We start from the raw sequence: 23,933 nt of genomic DNA, 5'->3' as shown, positions 1-23,933 counted from the left end.
GACTGCATCGGTTTGTCACGCTGTTCGCGGACTAATTAACTCCATGCAGTCACAAATGAACAGGGCTATGTGTGGAGACTGCAGTGTGTCTTCCGGGCCCGGCCTCCATGTGAACTGGCATCTTCTCCCTTGTCTTTCCCCCCCTCTGCTTTGACCCCATGTGCAGGGATTCACTGAAAAAAAAGTCACACGACTGGGTTTGTGTTCAATTCCTATCTTGCAACTCTCTTCACTGAGAAATTATTACATTTCACCTACAACAGTGGTTTGACTATCAATGCAGATATAGCCCAGCACCAAACAGCCAGCCTCTGCAGCACATAATACCTGCAATGTCATGTATGTGTGTGATACCATGTTTCCTTTGTAAGGTAAAATACCACCAACAAATCAGTAATGAAAGCACTGATAAAATACAAAAGACAAGTTCCTCATAAATATAGTAGGCTTACATCAACTGATGGGACAACAGCTCAATGCTTGCAATTACATGACTCAAGTACACTGGATGCTATATCGGCTCTTGTTATTGACACATATTCCACAAGTAAACAACAGCCAATTCACTCCCTCTCTGCTCATTCTGATAGCAACACACATTCCCATGGATTACTCTTTTTACCTTCTGCACCCTCATTGCACAAACCTAATTAGCCAACACAAGATTTCAATGGAATGAAGCTGGATGATGCCTCTCATACAAAGAAAGACCAATAAGAACCCCTGCAGCTTTATCATTGGATGATGCATTAGGTCAAAAAATAAATAAACAATTGAACGCAGTGAATTAATAACGCTGGCCACATCGGCACTACTCAAGGAACTGTGATGTCACGAGTCCATAAATAAGGGTCCTGGACGCGGTCACTGCAGTGAAAACTGCGGGTGTGGTAACTGTAAATGCATTCTCAATCTTAGCTCTCATGGCTGAAAATACGTTATCTTAGGTCATGACATACTACACGTAAAACACCCTTCTTGAAAATTCATTCATTTGTTGTCACTTCCATTTGCTGAACTGCATCGCTATCTTCCTTTACTCTTTTTCTGACAATCACGCTGTCCCGACTGCGCTCCGTGTAGCGCGGCGAAAAAGCGTCTATACCTTTCTGGAGGGATATTAAATGCATACATTTCCAGAGAGCCACTCGACGGCTAGCTGACAGCTGCGTTACATCTGACAACAGATTGACATTCTGTGCACGCGTTCCCTCACTTTCACAGTTGCTTGTGCTGCCGTCCTCTCTCTAGCAGACATACCGCCTTTTTGACATTTTAAACACGACTTATTTGTAAATAAATCATGAGGATGTTTCAGAAGAAAAGAGATGAACAAACTGCAACACGCGATCACTAACTATATGCACACAGCATTCCTGATAATGATCCTTGTCCTGCTTACGGTCACATTCAGAATAAGCTGTTTACATGCGCCATAAAATGCGATCGTCGCTAATATTCCTGTATACGTGGTAATCAGACTATCACGAATGAACTCTGTAAAGGACAGGCGTGCATTTTCCCGTAATTATATTATTTAGGAGAAGGTCTCAGAAGATGCTCGTTTTCGCATTATCTAGTATTGTTTTCTTGGCACTTTTGCAAAACAGCTTGTTGCGAACAATCCTACTGATCAATATAACCAACAATGGCAGACAACAACGTGAGGACCTACAATATGGATATTCTGCAGTTTGTCATTAATGTAACACTGGAACACTCGTTGGCTCGTTGCATTAAAGTGCGCAGTCAGGACGGTGGGAGAGGGTTGTAAGGACAGAATTTAAGGATGCGGTGTAGAAATCAAAACTTCGGTATTTCACAAACCACATTCAACAAATTATGCTGAAGGATGATAAAACCTTATGATGTCACAGCGCGCGCGTCTGTGCCACTTGCCATACGTGTTGTCCTGTACAAATTGGCAAGATTTGCCGAGTATCATGTGATCGCGAAACAGTCTGGCGCCACATGTGTAACATGAAATCTGTGTACATGTTCTGTGAGACATGGTCGGCTCAATGATCAGCCGGTTAAAGTCCCGAATGTTGAAGCACCATGCGAAATTGCTGGGAGTATTGAGACCCACTACATTCATCAGATCATTGATTGCATGGAAGGCACCCGCATCCCTGTATTGCCTCCCACTGATGGACACAGGAAAATCGGAAAGGACGGCCCTGTTATGTGATCCAAGGAGTAGTGGATGACCAAATACTGGTAAAATAAAAAGTAGATATGTATGAATAAATATCCATTATACCTGGATGCTTACGCACCTCTAAATTAACTAACATGTAGGGCATACATACTTTGTTCTTACTACCATAGCTTTCGAAGCATAATCTGCAAGATGGCAGGTAGTGTCCATAATGCCAAGATTCCTTGGAAAACGCTGAACATGGGCAGACATAAGTTTACAGAAGTGATATTCCTAAAAAAGTGTTTACATCACTCAATATTCCGTTTGATAGAGGGATATTCCACACGTCTCGGAGCGGTGTTTATATGACTCATGTAAGCATATTTTAATATTCATCGCAGTCATAATGTGCATGTGAACGCATGAATAATTATAATATTTCATAAGTCGAATTCAGTGCCAAGAACAGAACTCCCAGCACTGCATTCTTCTCTGTTCAGTAAACATCCGGCGGATTTCTGCACACACATTATCAGACTGAGCGCAGTGCCACGACAGAGCGACGGAGACATGATGCCATCGCGCTATTACTATTATCGTCATGGAATGAATTTTGACAGAGTACATCGCCAGCAAAACACAGAGCAAGAATGCAGGTGTGCGCTAAGAAACGTGACGTCCCGGGGAAAAAAAACAGCGCAAATAGAACAAAACGGCATGAGAAACTGCTGTGTTTACAATCGCACATTGCGGTAAGCTTGCAACTAATTAGTACACCACATGCGCTCGCGGGCAGCCACTGACAAGGCGGCCACTCTCATTGATAACGTTTTGATTAAACAGCAATGGTTTAAGCACAAAACACACGAGGGCACAAGCGAGAAACAATCACCATCAGACAGGTGCCTTGACATGAATAAGGTGAAAAGCACTAAATTTTGTAAGCCATACGAACCAGCCCTGTACACCACGCCATATATTGTCTTTGAAATTACAACCGAAAGGAAACAAAACAGGGTCTGAAATTAGCATTCTAGTAAACTTGTGAAATTTGACAGTAACATATGACTTGAGCCCCACACCCAACACACACACACACACACACACACACACACAAAACCTCAACCAGATCTTTACTCACCATTAGAACTGCAAAGTTATTGTGGTGCGCACAATGAATAGTAGTGGTATTGCCCGAAGAGCCCGTTATGTGGCACCCCTCTGCCCTCCAGCCCCCGTGTCCATCTAGAAGGTCAAAATCCCAATAGGCTGCAGTTGGGTCTACACCCAGTGCGAAGTGCCGGAGGGCAACGGTAACGGGCTGAGAAAGACTCCCGCTCCCCGAGCTGCACCCATCTGCAAAAGCAACGAACTGAATCAGGGAGACGAAGTGGAAGAGACTTAAGTGCTATATGCTGGACGCACGGCTCTTAAAAATAAATAAATAAATAAACAGTTGTTCTGTGTAAAGCAGCGAACTATCGAGTGATGAATAATCGAGAACAATAAAGTGCTGCTGGTCTGTGCGTGTGCGTGTGCGTGAGTGGCACTAACTCCATTTATTTCATTCGAAAAGGGTGCGAACCTTTCTGGATTTGCAGTTACTTGCAATTCGCCTTACAAAGGACAACACTGGAGCGTGCTAGTTTCAATGCCACCTATCTATACACAATGTTGCAGATTAAACGTACCCTTGGCTACCACACTTAACAGATGAGCCGCACAATGACGTACGCTACACTGTAGGACGTTGAAAGAACCTCATTTACAATCAACATCTCTAAGAATGATCACAATTGATACTATAGCGCACCAATCCATCCGTAGGAAAATATAACATCCATATAATTTTGACAATTTTGTTTAGGGTGTGCGAAAAGGGTAACTATTTACACATGATAAAACGAATATGTCCTGTATTCTGTATTCTTTTATATCTTTCACAGCTCTGTTCATGAAAAGTGTAGTTTACAATTATATTAAACACGTCAGTGCACACACCAGTGCAGCAAAAGGTGGTTTCAAACGGCCCAAGGATCCATATTGATTCTGTAGGTATTCAAATTCTACAAGCATACAATATGTGCGTCTATACCATCAGTCAGCATCTGACAACTGCAGATAACCAGACAACTCGTCATTGTACAGGCACAAGGGACTGGGGCAAATGAAAGGCAATATTTTCCTCTTACCTAATTTGGTGAAAGCAACTGGTGTCGAAACACTCCTACGTTTCCCATCATCTGCGAGATTTGACGAATTCCCTGTGCAAGGAAAGAGTTTCCCATTTCGAAAGACAATAAACTGCAGCTTGCAAGTGGAGTTATCAACAGATTGCAACGCAGGGGAGCTAGGAGAACCAGCCAGCGGTAATTGGATAGAAGCGACAGCCACTGCGTTCTGCAGACGAAATAAAAAGGGGAAAATATTAATTAAAAGAAGCCATTCGCCAGAACTGCGATCATTTTTGAAACTCCTGTAAAACAAGACTGATAAGTTGCCTCCCTTTCGCTACAGACAGGGAGCTACCAAATTACACCAGTAACCGTGGGAGTCGGTTTAATTCGGTGCGTCTGCGGCGCTCTCACGCGCGTATTTGGTCAAGCTCCCTGCCGCAGAGGTGGAAATGGTTCTTACCATCTCTGCTCGAGGGCACATCAACACTGCAGCTCTGATTTAAAGAGACAACCGACCAGGTTTTATCTTTCGTGTAGAGCAGTCAGTCTCTCTCTCTCTCTCTCTCTCTCTCTCTCTCTCTCTCTCTCTCTCTCTCTCTCTCTCTCTCTCACACACACACACACACACACACACACACACACGCATACACAAAAGCAAAACTATGAGCTCTGATGTTTAGTATATATCAAATTTGGCATCCCACTGTTAACTGACCACATTTTCAAAGAAGGGACATGAGTGTTTTAAGAATGACTAAAAGGAAAGTCCCGAAGGAAAAAAAGCACATAATCGTCAAGCATGTCTAAGATAATTTTTAAGGGGTCCAAAAGCAGTCAGCAGATCAGACCCCTGCTCATATATGCTGATTTAACTGAACTTTCATCAAAATGTCGTTGTATCATGGAAATTGATCAAATGTACAGGTAGTGCAACAAAAATAGTTAAGGTTATTATGTATGTCCACATTTAAATTTTTTAAATACAAACGAAATGGAAAGAAATGATTATAGATGAGAGAGAACAGAAGACATCAAGGTGACTGAGAATTCTGGTATATTCTTGTAAAGTATGAGACATAATTTATAATAGTATATGAGTACTTGTATTGATTTTAACAAGTACAGTACCACTGAGCGTATGTGACACTACTATGAAATGAATGTATGTAATGACAACATGGACTCAGACTTTTTCTTTCCTCCCAGTAGCCACAATTTAACCTCCAATACTCCTCCCCCCACCCGTTTAAGACTCTTTCAATTATTTTTCAATTTTTCCACCAAAGCAAACTTTAATGACAACTAGCACATATCTCAAAAAAGAGGAAAAGATGATCTATGTGAATGGAGTCTGATATCACAACAGAAGTAGTCATGTTGAACAGCACCACTCAAACACCCAGCAGAAAGCAGTTCTACAGAACATTGCTTTGCTTAAGCACAATGACTGCAACAATGATGCTCCTTACAGAGCTTGACATAAAGCAGCTTGCTTAACCCTGTCCATTTTTACAACCAGCCTGTGTATAAACCTGCTTCTCTACGGCCACAGTTTGTATCTTATTAGTTGCTGCATTGACTTACACTTGAAAGGGTATTGATTTTCAGCTCACTCAAAGGTACAGATCCGTAACTCAATGGCATGGACCCTTAACTGTACCTTGAATTTATGTTGCAGTATATTTCATGGCCTAAACTTCACGCTACATCTCCCTCCTCCAGTCAAATGCTGTTCATAGCCTCACTTTACCTGGCAGATTGATCTGTGACTTTATGGTCAAGGTCTCTGCGATAGAACCTGTTTTGTTAAATGACAGTCAGCAGAAACACATGTGCTAAAGGCTAAAGCGTGTTGCAATAATACTTCCCTATAATGAATCACTATCTAGGATCTACGAGACCTTGGGTAAAGGTCTGTGGTTTAGACAGAGCTGGATGATCTTTTTTTTCCTGGTTGCCTTAAAAAACAGTCAAAATTTAAAAATGCCCAAAAGTGAGACCGCACTACGCACTTTGCTTCTTTTTATTTTTCAGGCTGCCTGCTGTTTTGGTCGCCTCAGGAAAATGGATCTGCCGATGCCCAGCTGTGCCACTGGCACTTGCCTACGTGGTGTCAGCGATGGAGAAACACTGTAAAAGCATTCCTGCATCACCAAGGGCCACTGTATGCTGCAGGCATGTAAAGTGAGAAAACAACATTATTCCCTGTCTCAGCCAAGCTGTGTCCTCCCACTAACATGATACTGTCTTGATGGCATGTTTTCCATTTGTATGTAAAGAGCATGACTGTCTGCATTTAGTTTTTTAACAGTTTGTGGCTTTGTTTTTTTTGCATTACTTTACACAAGGGTACTTTCACTATCACACAGTGCATGCTGTGCTGGACCTTGAAATTGATTGACAGTCCAAAAATAGTCCACGGAGATGTACTATTAAATAGGTCAACCCAGGGGTCCTACTCACCTTAAACATTCCCCTATGAACCATTTCATGAGCTGCTTTGAATTGATGTTGCTGCCACAATGATTAACTCTCTACATCCCCACTCCACAGAGAGTGATATGCCGTAACCTTAGTAACACCAATCATCTCGTCGCCTTGTATCACTTCAGATAGCAGGTTCCTTTTCTAAAGAGGGAAGAGGGATGGCCAAGTGTCGGTCTCAATTAATGTTCCCCCACCCCTGCCTCTGCCCCCCTGCTATGATGCCCTTCTCCACCCGAGTCTGCTGGATACTGCTGTCATGAACACACAGCAGGGCAGACACATACCCCACCTCCCAGCATCACCTGCAGAATCAAACAACACACAGCTTCTTCAAGGTGGCAGTATAGTGGGTAAGCATCTAACCTTGTAACCAGATGGTTGCAGGGTTAAGTCCCACTGTACCCTTGACCAGGGTAGTTAACCTGATTTCATTCAGTAGATACCCAGCTGTCTGGATGGACAATACGCAAGACATGCAAATCACACTGCATTATGCCATCTGTTATTAATATTTGTAAAGCAGTGACTCACTGGAATGACTGATGAGCGTAATGGGGAAACCCATCTCAAGCGAGAGCTGAGCGCTTCCTAACAGCATTCATTGGGAGGGCCTCTACGATGCAAACACTCCTTCAACACGGAGCTCCCAACCCCTGCAGCTAGCACAGAGAAAATTCCGGTCCATTGGTATTATTTTGGCCATGCAGTCATATGTGTCCGCCCCTGCATGTATGCTAAAGTTTATTTCTGGAATGGCTGTGTGTGCTATTTAGTTGATCATTATCTGCCTTGCTCCATTTTGACATCAGCAACCCCATTACAACTTCCTCTTTCATAAAGCTCTTGTTTTTTTTTTTTTTTAAAAAAGCGTTGCTGTTGTGTTAGCAGCACTCACCAAGTGGCATTAAAACAGGCAACATGGTTGCCATGCCAACCAGCTGCTTCCCTTAGACAGTTTGGGTCTGAGTGTTCCGGTGCAGATTTCACAAACTGCACTAAGAGCACAGACATCAGTCCTCACACAGTGACTCAACTTTCTCCTTTCTCCGTCTGACACACCACAAAAGACCTCCCAACCCTATTCCATTAGCTTCAAATCACCGTACTGCTGCCGAAGGGAAAGTAAGGCTAAGTAAATTCTACCAAGCAAGATCTCCAAAAGAAATATGGACTTCAGCCCCAATGCCTGCAATGCCAGGTGGTATTACGTATACTAAATGTTTTACTCCGTGTAAGCAAAATAGAACATTCAAAATAATTATCCTAAGTTATGGGGTGAAGAAGTTCAGAAGAGAGATTAGTGCTGATCAGAAACATTAAGGAAACTGAAAAACCAATACGGTCATGAATGTGACCAGGGCAATAATCCGAGGGGGCAAGAAGGTCACAAGGCAAAGATAAATATTGAGTGAAGGTAAACCGGACAGCCATGCTTGGCCTTGTAAAAGGAAATGCTCAGAATGGTCCCCTGCTTGTTTATAACTGTAATGATTCCACCCAATTACTTCATATTGTCTCTCCGAAAGCGCCTGTCAATCCTGTCCTGTAGCATATCACACTGCTGTATCTCCACACAGCACCGATGACCACAGCGTCGTACGGCTTCACTGACAGTGCCGTTATCCTTATATGGCAAATATAAATGGCAGGGAAGTCCTCACGGAGGGCCACGTGCTGACAGGACTTCCCTGCAGCAAGCCAGTGTTCCGCTGGCCAAAATGAACATTAAACAGGTTATGAAACCGAAGTTAATGTTCTTCATATCTGAATTACAGCCGCAGGAGCTGGAGGCTCACTCAAGCGCAGAGAGAACTCAAGGAGGGCTCTGCATCTTAAGCACTGAATGCCATTTCACTGATTTTGTATTTGTCAGCATTTGGCTCGGCTGATGGCATTGGGGTGCACCAGAAAGAAGACCAATGTACTGTGTACCAATGAGATTTTTTTCTTCTCCATTTTATAGCAAAATGCACGGGGGCTGTCTTCTGTATTGCTGGTTTAACTGATGTCTTACCACCAGTCCTGGACCTTTCTGCTTTCAACAGCTGATCCGGGGGGTCATCCTACCCAACACTGATCTTAACCCCAACTGTTAGGTGTCAAAAGCCGAGTGTGCCTCAAAGCACAATTTATTTATGCTCTATCCACAAGCTTCTGAGGACACTGGGGCAGTAAAAGGTGGTCCAAATACTGCAATTAACTGAAGTGGATCTGAGGAGGAATACAGCCCCTCCAACCCTTGAGGGTGACCACTATACAATCTGACATTTCTGTCTATACTGCAAGTATCTTCAAGAAACAGTGAGTGTGATACTAATACAGTAATGCCCAATCCGGACATTTCATAACCTCAGAGTTAAACTCGCTAAACAAATCCCCCCTTCCCTCCCACCTCCACAAAAAATATGTAGCTGTAAGTGCTTTGGGATCCTTTTCGAAAGGAACTATACACATATACAGCTACATACATAATATAATACATCGCCACCTGTCTGTCACTGTGGCTTTTTGTGAACTTACCACCTCATTTTTGGCGCAGGTAATTCAAAGGTGTGTGTCATATGACAGATTTTTACAAGAGTGACAGGGAAGACGTGAGGACTCTATACATAGCCGAGGCGGTGAGACAGCCCTGTGCGTCCAGTGTTCCCTCAGCAAAGCCCACAGTGGCTCTCTCACTGTTTCCATTTTGAGTGAACCGCGGGGCTCCGAGACTCAATTGATGGAGGTCACATAATTCCATGTGAACTGTGACTATCACGCTGATAAAGTTGGTGACACTAAATTGCTTTAAACCTCCCTGTAAAAGAAATCCATAAAGTTGGATTACGCCACAGAGAGCATCTCTATTTTAACTGCTCAAAGGGATTCAATCAGAACGGGCCTTTCCTATTCAATATGTTCTGCAACGTCCCTTTACTCCATTTCTCTGCCATTGGCTTTAACCTTCAAATTTTCAATTTTGAGTTCAGGAGGAGGAAAATAAGATAACACAGAATAAAGCCCATCTGTTGTTATTCGAAGGTCTATTTATGAAACAGCCTTTCTGTCACTGAAGTGAGTGACTGCATTGTTTCAGACACGAAATGCATCTCAGCTGCCGGATGTAATTGGGGGCCATTAAATATTTGTCAGAGGCAGCTCGCGCATCTTTAGAACTAGCTGTCAGAGGCAATAACTGTTCTCTGGGAAACACATTGTACTTGTTGGTTACAATACAACAGGACATTTCATCTGAACACAAAAATATGCAAAATGTATTGGCTGCTCATGTTTCCAAGATTGCAACTCAAATTTTTTATTTGCTTCCCTTAGCAGGACGACTTATAGGCATTTATACTTATTGTTCATTTACACAGCTATTTGTTTTTCTGATGTGATTCAAGCTAAGTGCCTTTTCATGTGTGCAATGGCAGTGCCCCAGCTGGGATTCAAACCTGTAACCTGCTACAAACACACATTGCTCTGACTACTTCACAATACAGGGATGCTTTGACTTGGCCCCATGAACCTCAATTCCTTTTAACCAGCCAAAACACAGCTTTCTGCAGAGACAAAAAAACTAAATATACTGATTGGCTCAAATGAGGGACTCATTGGTCAGATATACAATAGCCCCACCCATTAAAGGTGTCAGGAGACCTAACACATGAGAAGAACTCACTATGGGACACTGGCAGCAGGATGCTGGATGCTGCGTACAAGTATGAGCTGAAGTTTCAAAAGGAACACTGCTTTATGTATCGGCAAATCTCATAAATTATAGTTTTGTTGACCAAATGCTGCAGTCAGACCATAACAAAACAGGCTAAGTTCCCACCCTAGACTGCCACAAGATTAAGTGTGGGTCAGTTTGTCCCGGTAAGTGACCCATAGTTTTGCCTAGTGATTTGTGTACAGTGGGCTGTCTCTGTTCACCTAAGCCAGAAGCTGGAACAAACACAGTGACTGTTTAGTAAAGGATAGTTAATTGAACATGATAAGGACTGTTTGCAGGTCAGAAAGGTTTTGACAATAAATTTGCTGATATGATTCAGTCTGTGTTGCCTTTATTTCCACAGCAAGCTGAACGCAGTGCAAGGAAGATGTAAGGCAATAATCCCTGGAAGGTAGCTGTCTAGCCACTATTTGTGGGATGCTTTAATGAGGATGGAGGCTTGGAGTAATGGGGATTATCACAGCCTGTAAAAGATCTGCCATCATCGCTTGTGGGTGGAGCTCTATCACTTCCTCCACTACCACAGAGGCGTTAGTAATAGCTTTGCCCTGATTTGCCGCCTGCAATCTGCTGAGGTGACAGCTTTGGTGGCGAAATTGACCAGCCGGGTGACATGAAAATGTGGCACTTTGCTGACTCATATATGGTCAATCAGCCAATTACTCACTAAGACATGATAGCTCTCCGTGAGGCACAGACACCTCTAAAAGGGTCAAGGAAAATGGGCACCATTTCACTGCTGAGACCCTTGAAAAGGGAATATTTAACATTACTTGACTAGCAGATACCCTCCTAACAATGTTGCCTAAATCACTCCTGTTTTGTCTAAACTTTTGCATTCTTCCATACTGCACAGGTTTACTTGATTTTTAAATCATGTGGATAGCTCCTCCCATTCACTCTATCCAAGGGTATCACTTGGGCCACACATTATATGAATCAGATATCAGTGATCTTGGGCTTCATAGTTCGAGGTGCCCCCAATACAGCATAACACTCAAGAGTGCTCAATTCATCACCTTAAAACATACAGGCTGACAAAAGAAATTTTTGTTACAGAAGATGTCTGTGAATTGTTAAGTTAAGACCTCTGTAGAACAGCTTTTGAGCTTACACAATTCACACAATGTCAAATATCCTGTGTCCCAGGTTACAATGCATGCTCAAAAAGACTCTCCATGTGTAGCTCAAGAGCCCTTGGCTCTGATGAGGCATCAGTGCATGACTGCATTTCCTCTACAGCTGATTTAGATCTGCTCTTAGATCTAGGTCTGCTATCCACAAAGTTAAGGGTTGCCTCTACATTACAATATTCCAAAACAATCACAATTACCCTGAGATCTGCATCCTTACAAATTACTCTTTACCAGCATAATCATACCATCTATACTGATACAGAGAATTCAGGTACAACTTCATGTAGCCACACACTTCGACATTCTTACTGTTTTTCTTAATTTCTGTTGTACTATATCACCACAAATCCTCCAGCACCCCTCATCACACGTCTTACCATTTCTGCACCAATAGTTTTCTGCTTTTGACACTTGGACGTTACACACAATCTTTGAAAGACCACATTTCCTTCAGGTGGCAGACACAGGTACTGTATGGTGCTTACACAGTTCATAGTTAATGTCAGCCAGACTGTTTAATGCAACTTGGATTTATTTTGACAGACCTATTCTTGTAACTTGTTTAACTGACTTGTACAGAATCTTCCATTTCTTCTTGTGAGTAACTTTTTAGCTTTTGTGCTCTGAAAAGCTTTTTTTTAATACATATACTAACTCGGAAGCTATACTATCCTGCTCAGAGTGCTGCTCTGTGCCATACTGTCTTTTTATGATGTATGGACCACATTACATTACAATAATGACCGGGGAGGAAAGGTAGAACGTATTTGCTTTCTAGTCTATGATGCAGCTGGGACACAGTCTCCATGGAAACCTAGTGATGAAGCTGTGTGATTTGATGATTTCATTGCGCTCCTAGTGCATTTTTGAGGAAGCCGTGAGAAATGTCATCTCACAGCTGACGGTGCAATATTACATCACAGCATAGATTTGTGAATATTCATGGACCTGAATTTGGGCAGGCAGTCATTCATCATAAAAATATCTTGGGACAGCCAGCATACAGAATGTTAACCACATTTTACTGTACTGACATTAAAAATAGGCCCAAATGACTGCAGGGGCAGTGGCTGTGGAATGAAAAGAACTGAATTCTACTTAACTGTGTTTTAATAATATGTCTGGGAAATTCAATATTCTTTATTATATCACTGATAAACACCACTGTGGAAGATATACAAACAGAGTAGCAAAGAGTCTAAATACATTACACTGTGCTGCCAACTTGGCTTGAATATGAACACAGGGGAGTGGCTTGCAGTATATAAACCTGGCAAAATAGCAGGTCATTTTCTACCCTGATACACTTATCCAAGACAACTAACATACTGTAGCCTATGTTTTTGCACATTGAATATTTGCTCAAGTAAATCTGGCTGTGCCTTGCTCCTGGGCAAAATAACAGTATCTCACCTGGGACTTCAACCTTCACACTTTTGGTTGCAATTCAAATTCCCAAAGTACCAGTGCCAATACTGTATTCCAGCATTCCTTATATAATGACTGGAGGTACAGTAAATCAAGATCAATCAAGTCTCTCACACACACACACGGACACACACACACGGACACACACACATGCACACACACACATTCACACACACACGGACACACACACACGTTGAGTATGATAAACGTAGAACTGGTTTGGGTTAGTGTTTCACTTGACTCAAGGTCTAACAACCTCAAAGCACCACAGCAGGACTAGCTGTGCAGTGGAAACGCTTTTCTGCACTCTGACTATTGAATGAGTGTATGAATCGGTGCAAGGCTCTGGGCTTCAGAGCACTTATCAGAGAACTCTGATAAAGGCGATTTATACCTCCACCTCTGTGGCCCTGACCCTTATCCACTTTATTGATCCAGTGATGCATCACTGTCGCTACGGCTACATGAACTGACCCCCCCCCCCCCGCCCACCAAATCTCCCCACTGTCGGCAGTAATGGCTCAAAGGCACAGGACCAAGGAGCTGTTTTCACATGCACCAAATCATCCTGCAACTGGTGTGACTAAATTCACAAGCAAAGAATCAAAAATACATATGGTTTACTCGGGTTTCCATTGCGGCATTAAAGACACCTGTCTGATTTCCAGCTAAGCAAAGAAAGTGAACGCTGTGCCAGTCAGTTCTTTTTTAATCCCACACCTATTTAAATACATTTGTTCAGTGCAGTCACAATAGAACCACGGCCAGGAGATGCATCTCAGCCTGCAAGAGATTCTGAAGAACGGAATTAATAATGAAATTTATGTTAACAGCATTTGAATTGAGACGTGATCGACTCAATGGGTGAATGAAACAAACACTACCTGATTCATTACAATTTCAGAGTTTCCACTCTTCAGACAAAGGGAGCAATCAGGAAGCAAAATTATACATTAACATTTTAGATTAGTAATCTTTCATTCGCAATGTCCAATCAATCATCACTACCCCGGCTCATCTGACCATAGATATTGAATTGCTAGATTGGATTCAGCCTTATGTTTGACATGCCTTACAGGCTCCATCTGAAATGTCAGCTAGAACATACACAAAGGAAGCAGCCACCCTGCAGCCTCAGTGTAGCTTCTGTGGCAGCTGTGGGATTACACTATTGTAAACACAGAACCACGTTTGATCTTGAACAAAGATTGGATTGAATCCTACACAATATTCCTGCTTGAAACTCACACACATTTGAGCATTGCGCAGAATTTTACATCTATGCTAGTCTCCCTGAGGAACGGGTGGGAGACGCAGGGCCTCTCAGGAGCCTCCAGACTATTAAGAGCAGTCCAGGCCCTAATATTCTGGGCTGCGACCAATGGCCTGCTTCACACTGACAAGTGATGTGGCTCTCCAGCACTAGCTGCCACTTGGCCCAGCTCTGTATGTGCAGGAAGGATGCATCTGGGAGCTGAAACTTCTTCCAAAGCGCTTGGCTAAATGCTAATTAAATGAAAAGCCATTAATGTGCACGCTGTGGGCCAGGAAGCGAGAAAAAAAAATCACTCTGAAAAAGCAAAACATTTATTTGTTAATTCACCTTTTGTTGTGCATCACACTCAAACAATTATTTCTGCTCAGAAAAAAACGCATTAAGTACTAAACTATGAAGTACTAAAGATGGCCTCAAAGCTTTTGTTGTAATTATGAATATTTATCATAACAACAAGAACATAACGAGCAAAACAAAAGCTTTGCACGTGTTCTGCTGTGAAGCATGCTTTTTGAATCCTGGGTTTCCATAATTTCCAAATTACATACTTTCCATCATCTCTCTCCATCTAAATATCTAACTGCCCTGGACATATTCTTCTCCTAATGAATCCAGCTATACGTGTGTATGTGTATTAACATATACTGTTTCTCAGTATGTGAATGAGTGTGCATGTGTATGTCGCCTTTCTAATCTGAATCTATTTTCCAAAAGTAAAATGGACCTCAATTTATTTTTTTCAAATATCGCAGACTTATGTGTGACTCTGAACCTTCACCAGAAAATTATCACTGAGGGTGAAAACTGTTTTGTGACGTGTCTCATAGGACACCAATTACACATAGAAAACCATCCAATTAATAATCAAAATTCCTAATAAAAAGACGCTTCTGTTCTTTTCAAAGGGACTTTTAACATTTTAGAAAACTAGAAAACTCAGATATGGTAGTTAGATGTAGAGTTTCACTAATTATTATGCTAAAAATGAGCCCCACTGCACTCATTATTGAGAACATTATTAGCATATAATGTCGGCCTGTTGGAACCCCGCCTCCTCCTGGCCCATTCAGATGAAACATTTCCCTTGAGAATATTTTAATAGATAAGTGAATTATGAGAAATGAGTTCATGCTACATGCACCATGCACTAGTCGTGCCAGCGCTGGCAAAACAAATGAGACGCTTCAGGAATGTGTTAATCGGTAATAGGAATACTTTATACAAACCCAACAAGTATATTCCTTGTTTATATTGATTCACATTATGAAGCTGAATTTATCATCGAAAAACAGCTTATAAAGCCATTTGGGAAATATTTATGGTATATTCAGTAGCATGCTTTAATGCCATCCTTTCTTTTTTGGCACAGTAGGGAGTGCACTCACATCTGTATACATTTACTCTCATATCTGTGTTTATCCACTTGGTCAGGCTACAAGGACAGGGCTCACATCACAACCGTAGGCTAGTGATAGTGCCAGGCGAAGAGGTGATTTCTTCTGACAGAAATCAAAGCAGATCACAAAAAGAACAAAAGAGCGTATGCTGCATTTCTGCAACAGCAAGTCACATCTACTTAGAGAGAGACAGGGGAAAGAAAGAGGGAGAGAGAGGTAGAGGGAGGAGAAAGAGGGGATAGAGGGAGTGCAGACGGAGACACATAGGCAAGACGACAGGTACATGTCTTAGAGAGGAGCAGTGTGCTGCAAAAATCAGCTGTACCTTTCACAAGGCTGCTGGAGGGTGGGGGGGGGGGGCAAATGTACACTCTCAGAGACTGACGATCTCCAAAATCTAGCAAGTCTTCAACTGCCACCATTCACACATTCAACTTCAGTCTCCACTTGGACTGAAGGAGATACAGTAGGGACTACTTTAGGCTGGTAATAATTCAAATTGACAGTCATATTTTAGGCTGATGTGTAAATATATGCTTTCTCTGATGGAGGGGTGGACGTGTCCCCGAATGTCCCCTGACAGACAGCAGTTATTTAGAGGCCCTTTCATCGATAGGCTGGTAATTGCGGTAGCCTGTCTATCTGCCACAGCGAACACCATTTCTCCTTATCTCCATGACCTTCCAGCCGCAGACACCAGGCCGGTGGTGCAGCGGGGAGGAGATGCAGCAGGAATGCATTATTCCTCTCACATCTGTCCTTCATCCGGCCAGCCGCTGCGTGTGCGTGTGTGTGTCTGTGTGTGTGTGTGTGTGTGTGTGTATGCGCCCTGTCCCACCTACTTCAGTGTCTCCAAACCCCACCCCTACCTCCACTGTAACCCAATCCCCATTCCACCTCCCATCCAATCTTCAAATCTCCCCCTTCTCAAGTCCCTCCCTGCCTTACTTCTAGGCTATTAACTGTGACCCCTCCCACTGGCTACACCCCCGTCACGCCCTGTCCCTCCTCCAGCCCAGTCTTCGACCCTCACCATCCCTTTGAGTGACCGATAAGGTCCAAAGAGTCTGACGTGTAAACAGGCTCTGCCGATCAATTTCTCCAGAGAGTTTTCCCCCCCGCCTGCAACAAAGGGCCCGGACTCACATCTCTATCGGCACATAGATGAATTCATTAATGCGGAGTCTCCTCCCAGCACGCAGCCCCTGTTCCCCACTGCCCCTGCGCTGTTAGGCATTACATGGAAACCTTCATCGACTGTGACGTCCACTGATGCAGCCATCATCTTTTCCCACTCCCTAACTCTTCTGAGCCCTTGATTTGCCTGACTCACTATTTTTAAGCGGCTTCCGTGCTTGTCTTGCACAGACGAGGAGAGAATGCCGGCAGGGCGTAGACCAACGAGCATCATGGTGACAAACTGGGGATATTTCAGGGGCTGCCCAAGACCTGCTGGGTTTCAACTGCACTCATAAATGGTATTTCAGACATTGTTGGGACCAGCTAATAAATGCAGATTTTATCAACTGCATTTCATCCCCCCAGGCACCAATTACAGAGACATTACTTTCAGGCCAATGCCAACCACACAGAAGCAGTATCTCTCTCCCTCACTGACACTTTAGATTGTGTGTGTGTGTGTGTGTGTGTGTGTGGAGAGCAGGGCTCTGGAGGAATTGTTCAGGGCTGGACAAACCTCCTGGGACCAGCTGGCTCACTGGCTCAATCAGCAGACTTTTTTTTTGTAAAGGCTAAATCTGCGAGAGCATTGTGGTGATAGAGCCTTGCATGTGCTGGAGGGATTGGGGGGGGGGGGGGGGGGGGGGCGTTTGGGAGGAGCGATGTCTCTGTCTTTGCTGTTCAAGGATTGTGTCCCTTTCCTGAGACTCTGGGAGTCAGCGTCTGGGTCCTGTCTATGCCAAAAGGAGAGTGAGTCAGACGCTTGGAGGCTAGAGTCTCAGAGTGACATGAGAGATGTGGTGGTGGTGGTGGTGGGGGTGGGGGGGGGGGGGGTTACATTGTCATCACATATGTCATTCTGACTCACAACCAGAGTCAGCAGGATGCAATCCAGCTGAACTAAGGATTCTTGGGGTTACAGAGAAGGAAGAGAATATATGCATGTGTTGAGGAAGTGGTTACAAAATTAATTTCTCTCAGTTTCTCACCATATGATGTAAAGGAGGAGAGATGGTTTGGCCACTCTCTACAATCATGCTTCTAATGTGGCATTTGAGCTGCTGATGAATTCCGCATGAGGGAGGGTGCTTAAGCCTCCACATGGAGCATTGATGCTCCCATGGTAAGGATGCAGCAACTCCAGCTGTTCCAGTTACAGTCCATGAAACTGGACTAGGTTTGCTGGCTTGGACCTTCTCATGTACCAGCCCTTCCACTTATATACAGCACCCTCTATATTTATGCATACCCTGAATTAAACAGGAACAAAACATGCCATAACAAGAAAAAATTGGATGGTATTTTTCATACTCATTAAAAAATGAATATGTAATCTTAAAGGCTGTTCACAAATAATTCCAGCAGAGACAAGGGTCATATTTTATATAAAGGGTATGAATACATATGGATAGCAGTGTGCACAAGCACACAAACATACATTTCTATAACAGAGTGCTGAATAATTAAACTGAGGAAATATGAAGAAAAGACAGAGATGGTGAGAGAATCGCAGACATGTTGTTTACATGCGGATGCCTTCAGGGAGACGCGAGAAAGTAAGCAGTGACTGCAAGGTTCTAACATTGGAGAACAGTTCCATTCTTCCACCACTGGGGGAGCCAGAGGTGAGAATGGTTGAAATCTACAAACAGAGAGAAGGAAAAGATCGACTGAGGTCCCCAAGGAAAGAAACAGAGAAAAAGATGATGGGCTGAGGATGATGAGTTGCAGGCAGTAGTGACGCCGTATTTTAATTTGCATCAGAGAATCACGCAGTAAGGCAGCGGGGATGTATTAAAAACACGTTAAAACAAATCATTCGGTAAAGCACTGGTTGGACTCATTTAATGTCAGTTCAAAACTGCAACTCAAAATGCACATTCAGCAGGTGTGTTATTCATATTAATATAGAATAACAGCAAAACCGCTTCAACGCGTAGGGGTGTCGGCGTAAGTTAAACATGACTTTAAACTTCACAGTAACGCACATACCGCTGACCCTATTTCTGACTCAATCAATTTTAAAGTGATGGAAACCAATGACTCTGGAGTTTTTTTCCCCCCACACATCGCATACAGATGGGTAGTAAAGCGGTTTGGTTAATGTGTCTTTTAATAGTGTTGTGACGGCATCTAAAAAACAAATCGTAACAGGTGTGACAAAGCGAAAGGCACTGAACCAGCACCTGTGGACGCTCAGCATGGGAAAAGGATGGATTCCGCCCAATGACCTGAAAGCCATGATGGTGTGCACTGTGACGTCCCTCTCTGCACACACTTATCTCTGGGTCCACTGACGTTGTGCAGGACACGCCTAACAATGCAGCTACCTTTCTTTGTTAATTGGAAATTTTTGCTGCTCTGCTGTGCTAACGTAGTTCTCTCCTTCTGTAAATAATTCACAGGGTGGGACGGCCCGAGGTCTGCTGCTGCTTCTCGCTGGTGTTCCCCCCATCTCTCTCTCTCTCTCAGTCCTATCCCTCATAAAACCTTAATCAGATCCTTTGTTCGTTATCAAAAGCCCCGTTTTTCTTTTGCATTCTGGATCTGAATGCATTTACTGCACGTTCATATCCATTATGTTCCGACATTATTTACTAACACAACAAGCTCCAGTTAATTAAGACGATAAGATCATGCATTTTAATGTATACATTATCTTACGTTTCCACTCCAGGCTTTTAAGATCTCGGGGCCCGGGGGTATGTCCAAATAAACTGTGCATGAACCATACTTTATCAGCTGTGCTGTGCATCATTTAGGTAAACCTGTAAATGTATTTATTTGAATTAAATAACCATTACATTTAGAGCCTCAAAAGATCTTTTATTAATCATGCAACAAATTGCTTGTTACTCATCATCAGTCCAGATTTGACTGGCCAATAAATGCATAAGCAGTGTAGCGTAATGAGTAGGGAGCTGTAGCTAGGGAATTGTAGGTTCTATGAGGGGTAATCCTGTACAGGTAATTAACCTAGACAATGTACATTGCTATATAAGTAAGTAATATGGAAAAAAGTATGCAATGCAAGCCTCACTGAATGGGGAAACTGCAAAGCAAATAATTCATAACTGTAATATACTATGTATAATGGTAGAGCAGGCAGAAGAACCTGAGATGCTGTAGCAGGTATTACAGTATTAACACTATACCGTATACATATGCACTGTGAATATGCTGCATGATGAAAATGGAGAAAAGTGCATTCAATATGATGTAGCTGAACAGATGCACACAATATGACAAGAACATGCAACAGGAAGTAACCTGCCTGCACCACTCTCATTATGTCATGTTTCAGGCCCCTAATGAAACAGTGGACCTGGTTCATTCTCTTATTATACAGTAGCAGAGTTCATGAACTTGCATATAATATAATTGTATAATCAATTTTGGCATTATTCAAATGCATGCAATTTCCTAAAGACCTTTGATTCCTGACTGTCTTTGAGTCATGTCCTCATGAAGCCCACTGGCCAAGTCCATGTTCTTGTAATTAGTAACAACATTTGCTTTCTTCCTTTATTTCTTTCAAAGATGCAAATCCACTAATATGTATTTACTGTTCAGGATATCAAGCAAGAATGATGACTCCAGGAAATTACGACCAAATATAATGAGAATAACAGACATACTGCAAGGAGACAGATCACTCATTCACCCAAAGGCAGAATACAGAATAAAAAGGAAAAGACTGAGATCATATACTCTCAGAAAAACTCAATCTCTAAAAAACAGCAGTGTTCAGACCTACACATATTATTATTATTATTATTATTATTATTATTATTATTAGAGTTGTAAGTCAGGATGACTTACACCGTTTAGGCTTTTTTGACACAGTTTCCATTTATAAAGCTGGGCTTACTAAAGTGGAGCAGGTTAAGCACCTTGCTCAAGGACAAAAAAGCAGCAGGGATTGGAACCTGTGTTCTTTCCACAGTCACCCCCATCCATGGGAAGCCTGGTTTGACAGTGAAGGGTGAGAGTCACAGGGCTTCCATTCAGAGCCCACCAACAAGTGCTAAGGCCAGTGCAGACCATAACAATGCACTGTCCATGCTGAGCGGCCTGAGAAGCCTTTGCACAGGTTCGAGGGGTGAATTATTTCTGCCTGTGGTCAGGTAATAAGTCCAAAGGGAAGAACCTGCATACAAAACAAAACCAGAATACATGTATTCAAGAAAACATTCTTCTATTTTTAGTTTTCAGCAAGCGCCTTTCAGTCATAGGGACCTTCTTCAGATTCGCTGGACTTCTTCCAGTTTTTGTGTGATTGCAAGTCCTTTGCTTAAGATTTATTATCAGATCTATTTAGCACATATGCATCCCAACAAGCACTGAGCACTGTCTGTTCTATGGCCATTGCATTGGGAGCTGTTGAGCCAACAGGTTTTTATTGAATAGTTAAGCGATGTGCCAGACATAATAGGGGTGTTGCTTTATTTCCAGCCATCAGCCGTTTGCAGTGCAGGGATCTCAATCCCAGCCATCATTATGTCCTTACCCTTTTCCAGAGCACACCATTTAAATTCCCTTTGAGGCACAAGCAGGGAGCAAACCAAACGCAAAGCATTAATCAGGATCAACATTTAAGTGTCAAAGTCATTAGAGGTCACCACAAATGAGGAACACAGTGAGAGATAGAGAGAGAGAGTAAGAAAGGAAGGGAGAGGAGACAGGGAGAGATATAAAAAGGATGGGGGTGCAGAGAGAGAGAGAGAGAGAGAGAATGAGAGAGATAGTAAAGGCCGGACACAGAGGAGCTCACATCCCTAGCCAGCTCCACTAGATAATGTAATCTTTAAAAAAGCGTCACCAGCAGGCTGCCGACATCTGAATTTCGCTTTAAGTGTCACTCTCCATCCTTGTTTTAATTTCTGGCTTCTGTAATGTGCCTTGACAGGCCATGCTGAAGAGTATGTGGGAGCAGGGTGTTAATGCCACAAACGGCAGAAGTGAAATGAATCTGAGGCTGCCACTTGGACTCACCAGCCAATTCCCTGTATTCCATACATCCCTATTAGGTTTATCCAAACTGACATCTACCTGCACTGCTGTTATGAATATGAAAACACCCAAATGTGGCAAAATTTGTGAGATTCATTTTAATATTAAAAACCAACAGCAACAAAAAATGGAAACTGGCAACACAGTATAACCTGCTGAAGCTTCTCCAGCATAAAAATCACAATCATATCACTATACAGTAACATGGAAATGCAGAGACATGCACACACATGCGTGGAGAACCACACACTCTTTCCCCCCTGAACAACTTAAACAATCTTGGTACTGTGGAGGCTTTGCAGACCTGCCAGGCCCCCTCAGTTATGTCCTCACCACTGAATCAGTCATTAGTAGTTAATCACTAATTAACCAAGACTACTTTCACAAGGTGTCCTCTGTAATAAAGGCACAGTCCGGGCACAGTTTCACATGGGCAAGTTTGATCCTACAGCAAGGATATCCCGTCATGACCTAGTAACTCACAGCACATTCCTGGGTCTTAACATCTTGGTCTGGCCAGCATCACACATGCTTAGATTTACAACATAGTGAGTGGATCAGCTGAAACACAGGCCTCGGTGAATGGGATGAGCTGTCAAGATTACATGAAATACCCCTGGATTGATGTGACAAAGATTCTACCAAGACATACAGGACACCCTTATTAAAGTGAGCAGAAGCAGACTCTCTCTGAGACCCAATCAGCTCCAGACACCTCATTAATGGTCTGAACATAGAGCAGTGTCCTAGAGCATTCTGGGAAAAAACAAAAACGTGTGAAAACTGTGGAGAGACTGGATCTGCGTGTGGCAATTCTGTGTGAACATATGTATTGAAGTTTAAAAAAGAAGGTAAGCACATCAATCCTGAAGCAAAGCAAACAACATTTCTTCTCATCTCTGTCCCCTTCATCACATTGTGAGCTCCAAACTTTCTTTAGGAAAAAAAAAAAATCTTATTGAAAGGCACCTGTGCTTGGTTGTTGTACGTTTAAAAATACCTTTAATGTTCCTGCCTTTCAGGACTTGAAAAATGTATGGGAATGTGCTTTCATTACCTCTGCTTGTCAGACTTCAAAGAGGGTGCAAAGTGCACTAAGAGCTGTGTGGTGGTGTTTCTCTCTCTGTCACGGCCCGCATGCCTGCTCCAGTACAGCTGCACCGGACCTACAGGGCGCTGTCGGAACCTGGCTCATCTATGGCTGGTGCTACTCTGCATGGTTTTGCTTTTAAGCCACCAGGCTTGTGAGAATATTCAATTTCCTCGCGCACGCACTCACACACACAGCCAAATATAGGTGAAGGCGTTGTCTGGGAGAAGACTTCCTTCATATAACACATTTCCAACACACACATAACCCCATTAATATGACTTCAATATGGTGTTTTCTGGATGCAGATGTGTGGTGTTTTAAAACGCATACACTTGTTTAGTATTGCTCAGCTGTTACAGTGTATGTTAGACTTTCATACGGGTAGTGATCCATATTGGGTTATGCCCATTGAAGGGGCTTCGTCCCCTTATAGAGATATGTGCTGAGTAACACAGCGCACGCAGCCAAGTGATAATTTAATTAAGGAGGATTCCACCCTGCGAAGGCAGGCGATAAGGTCTGAACCGAGTGTGAGCTCCATTTACTTTATTCCAGCATACCGAAATGTAGGGAATGGAGAACTGAGCATAATCACCCCCATCCCCTGTGTGGGGGGACGGTGCTCAGTGCCCAGGCAGGCTTCTGTATGGGAGCTGAAAGCACATTAACATTCGGGCCCAGCACCGGAGCAGCCAGGACTCTGTAATTACTGCAGTGAGCTGGCTTTCTGCAGAGCACAGGCGGCACACGTACAGTAGAGACCATTATTGATATCACACCGATTAAAAAAAAACAAGAGATGAATGAAAAATAATGTCAGGAGGAACATATGGTCATATGGAAGTATCATTTGAAAATGATTCCCTTTGCTCTGCTTTCAGGGGAA

General features: G+C 43.0%; 1 protein-coding gene across 1 annotated transcript in view; it reads right to left on the bottom strand.

The window, feature by feature from the left end:
- Positions 1–23,933, bottom strand: part of LOC118789995 (adhesion G protein-coupled receptor A3) — a 105,228-nt gene that overhangs the window by 27,205 nt on the left and 54,090 nt on the right. Inside the window, exons 13-14 of the mRNA XM_036546777.1 lie at positions 4,336–4,543; positions 3,285–3,499 (exon numbers count right to left, since the gene is read on the bottom strand). Coding sequence (XP_036402670.1) covers positions 3,285–3,499; positions 4,336–4,543 — 423 coding nt within the window. The remainder of the gene's footprint in view (positions 1–3,284; positions 3,500–4,335; positions 4,544–23,933) is intronic.

Source organism: Megalops cyprinoides, chromosome 15 (genome assembly GCF_013368585.1).
Source record: "Megalops cyprinoides isolate fMegCyp1 chromosome 15, fMegCyp1.pri, whole genome shotgun sequence".
In the NCBI taxonomy this organism is placed as follows: Eukaryota; Metazoa; Chordata; class Actinopteri; order Elopiformes; family Megalopidae; genus Megalops; species Megalops cyprinoides.
This window is presented reverse-complemented; position numbering and strand designations above follow the sequence as displayed.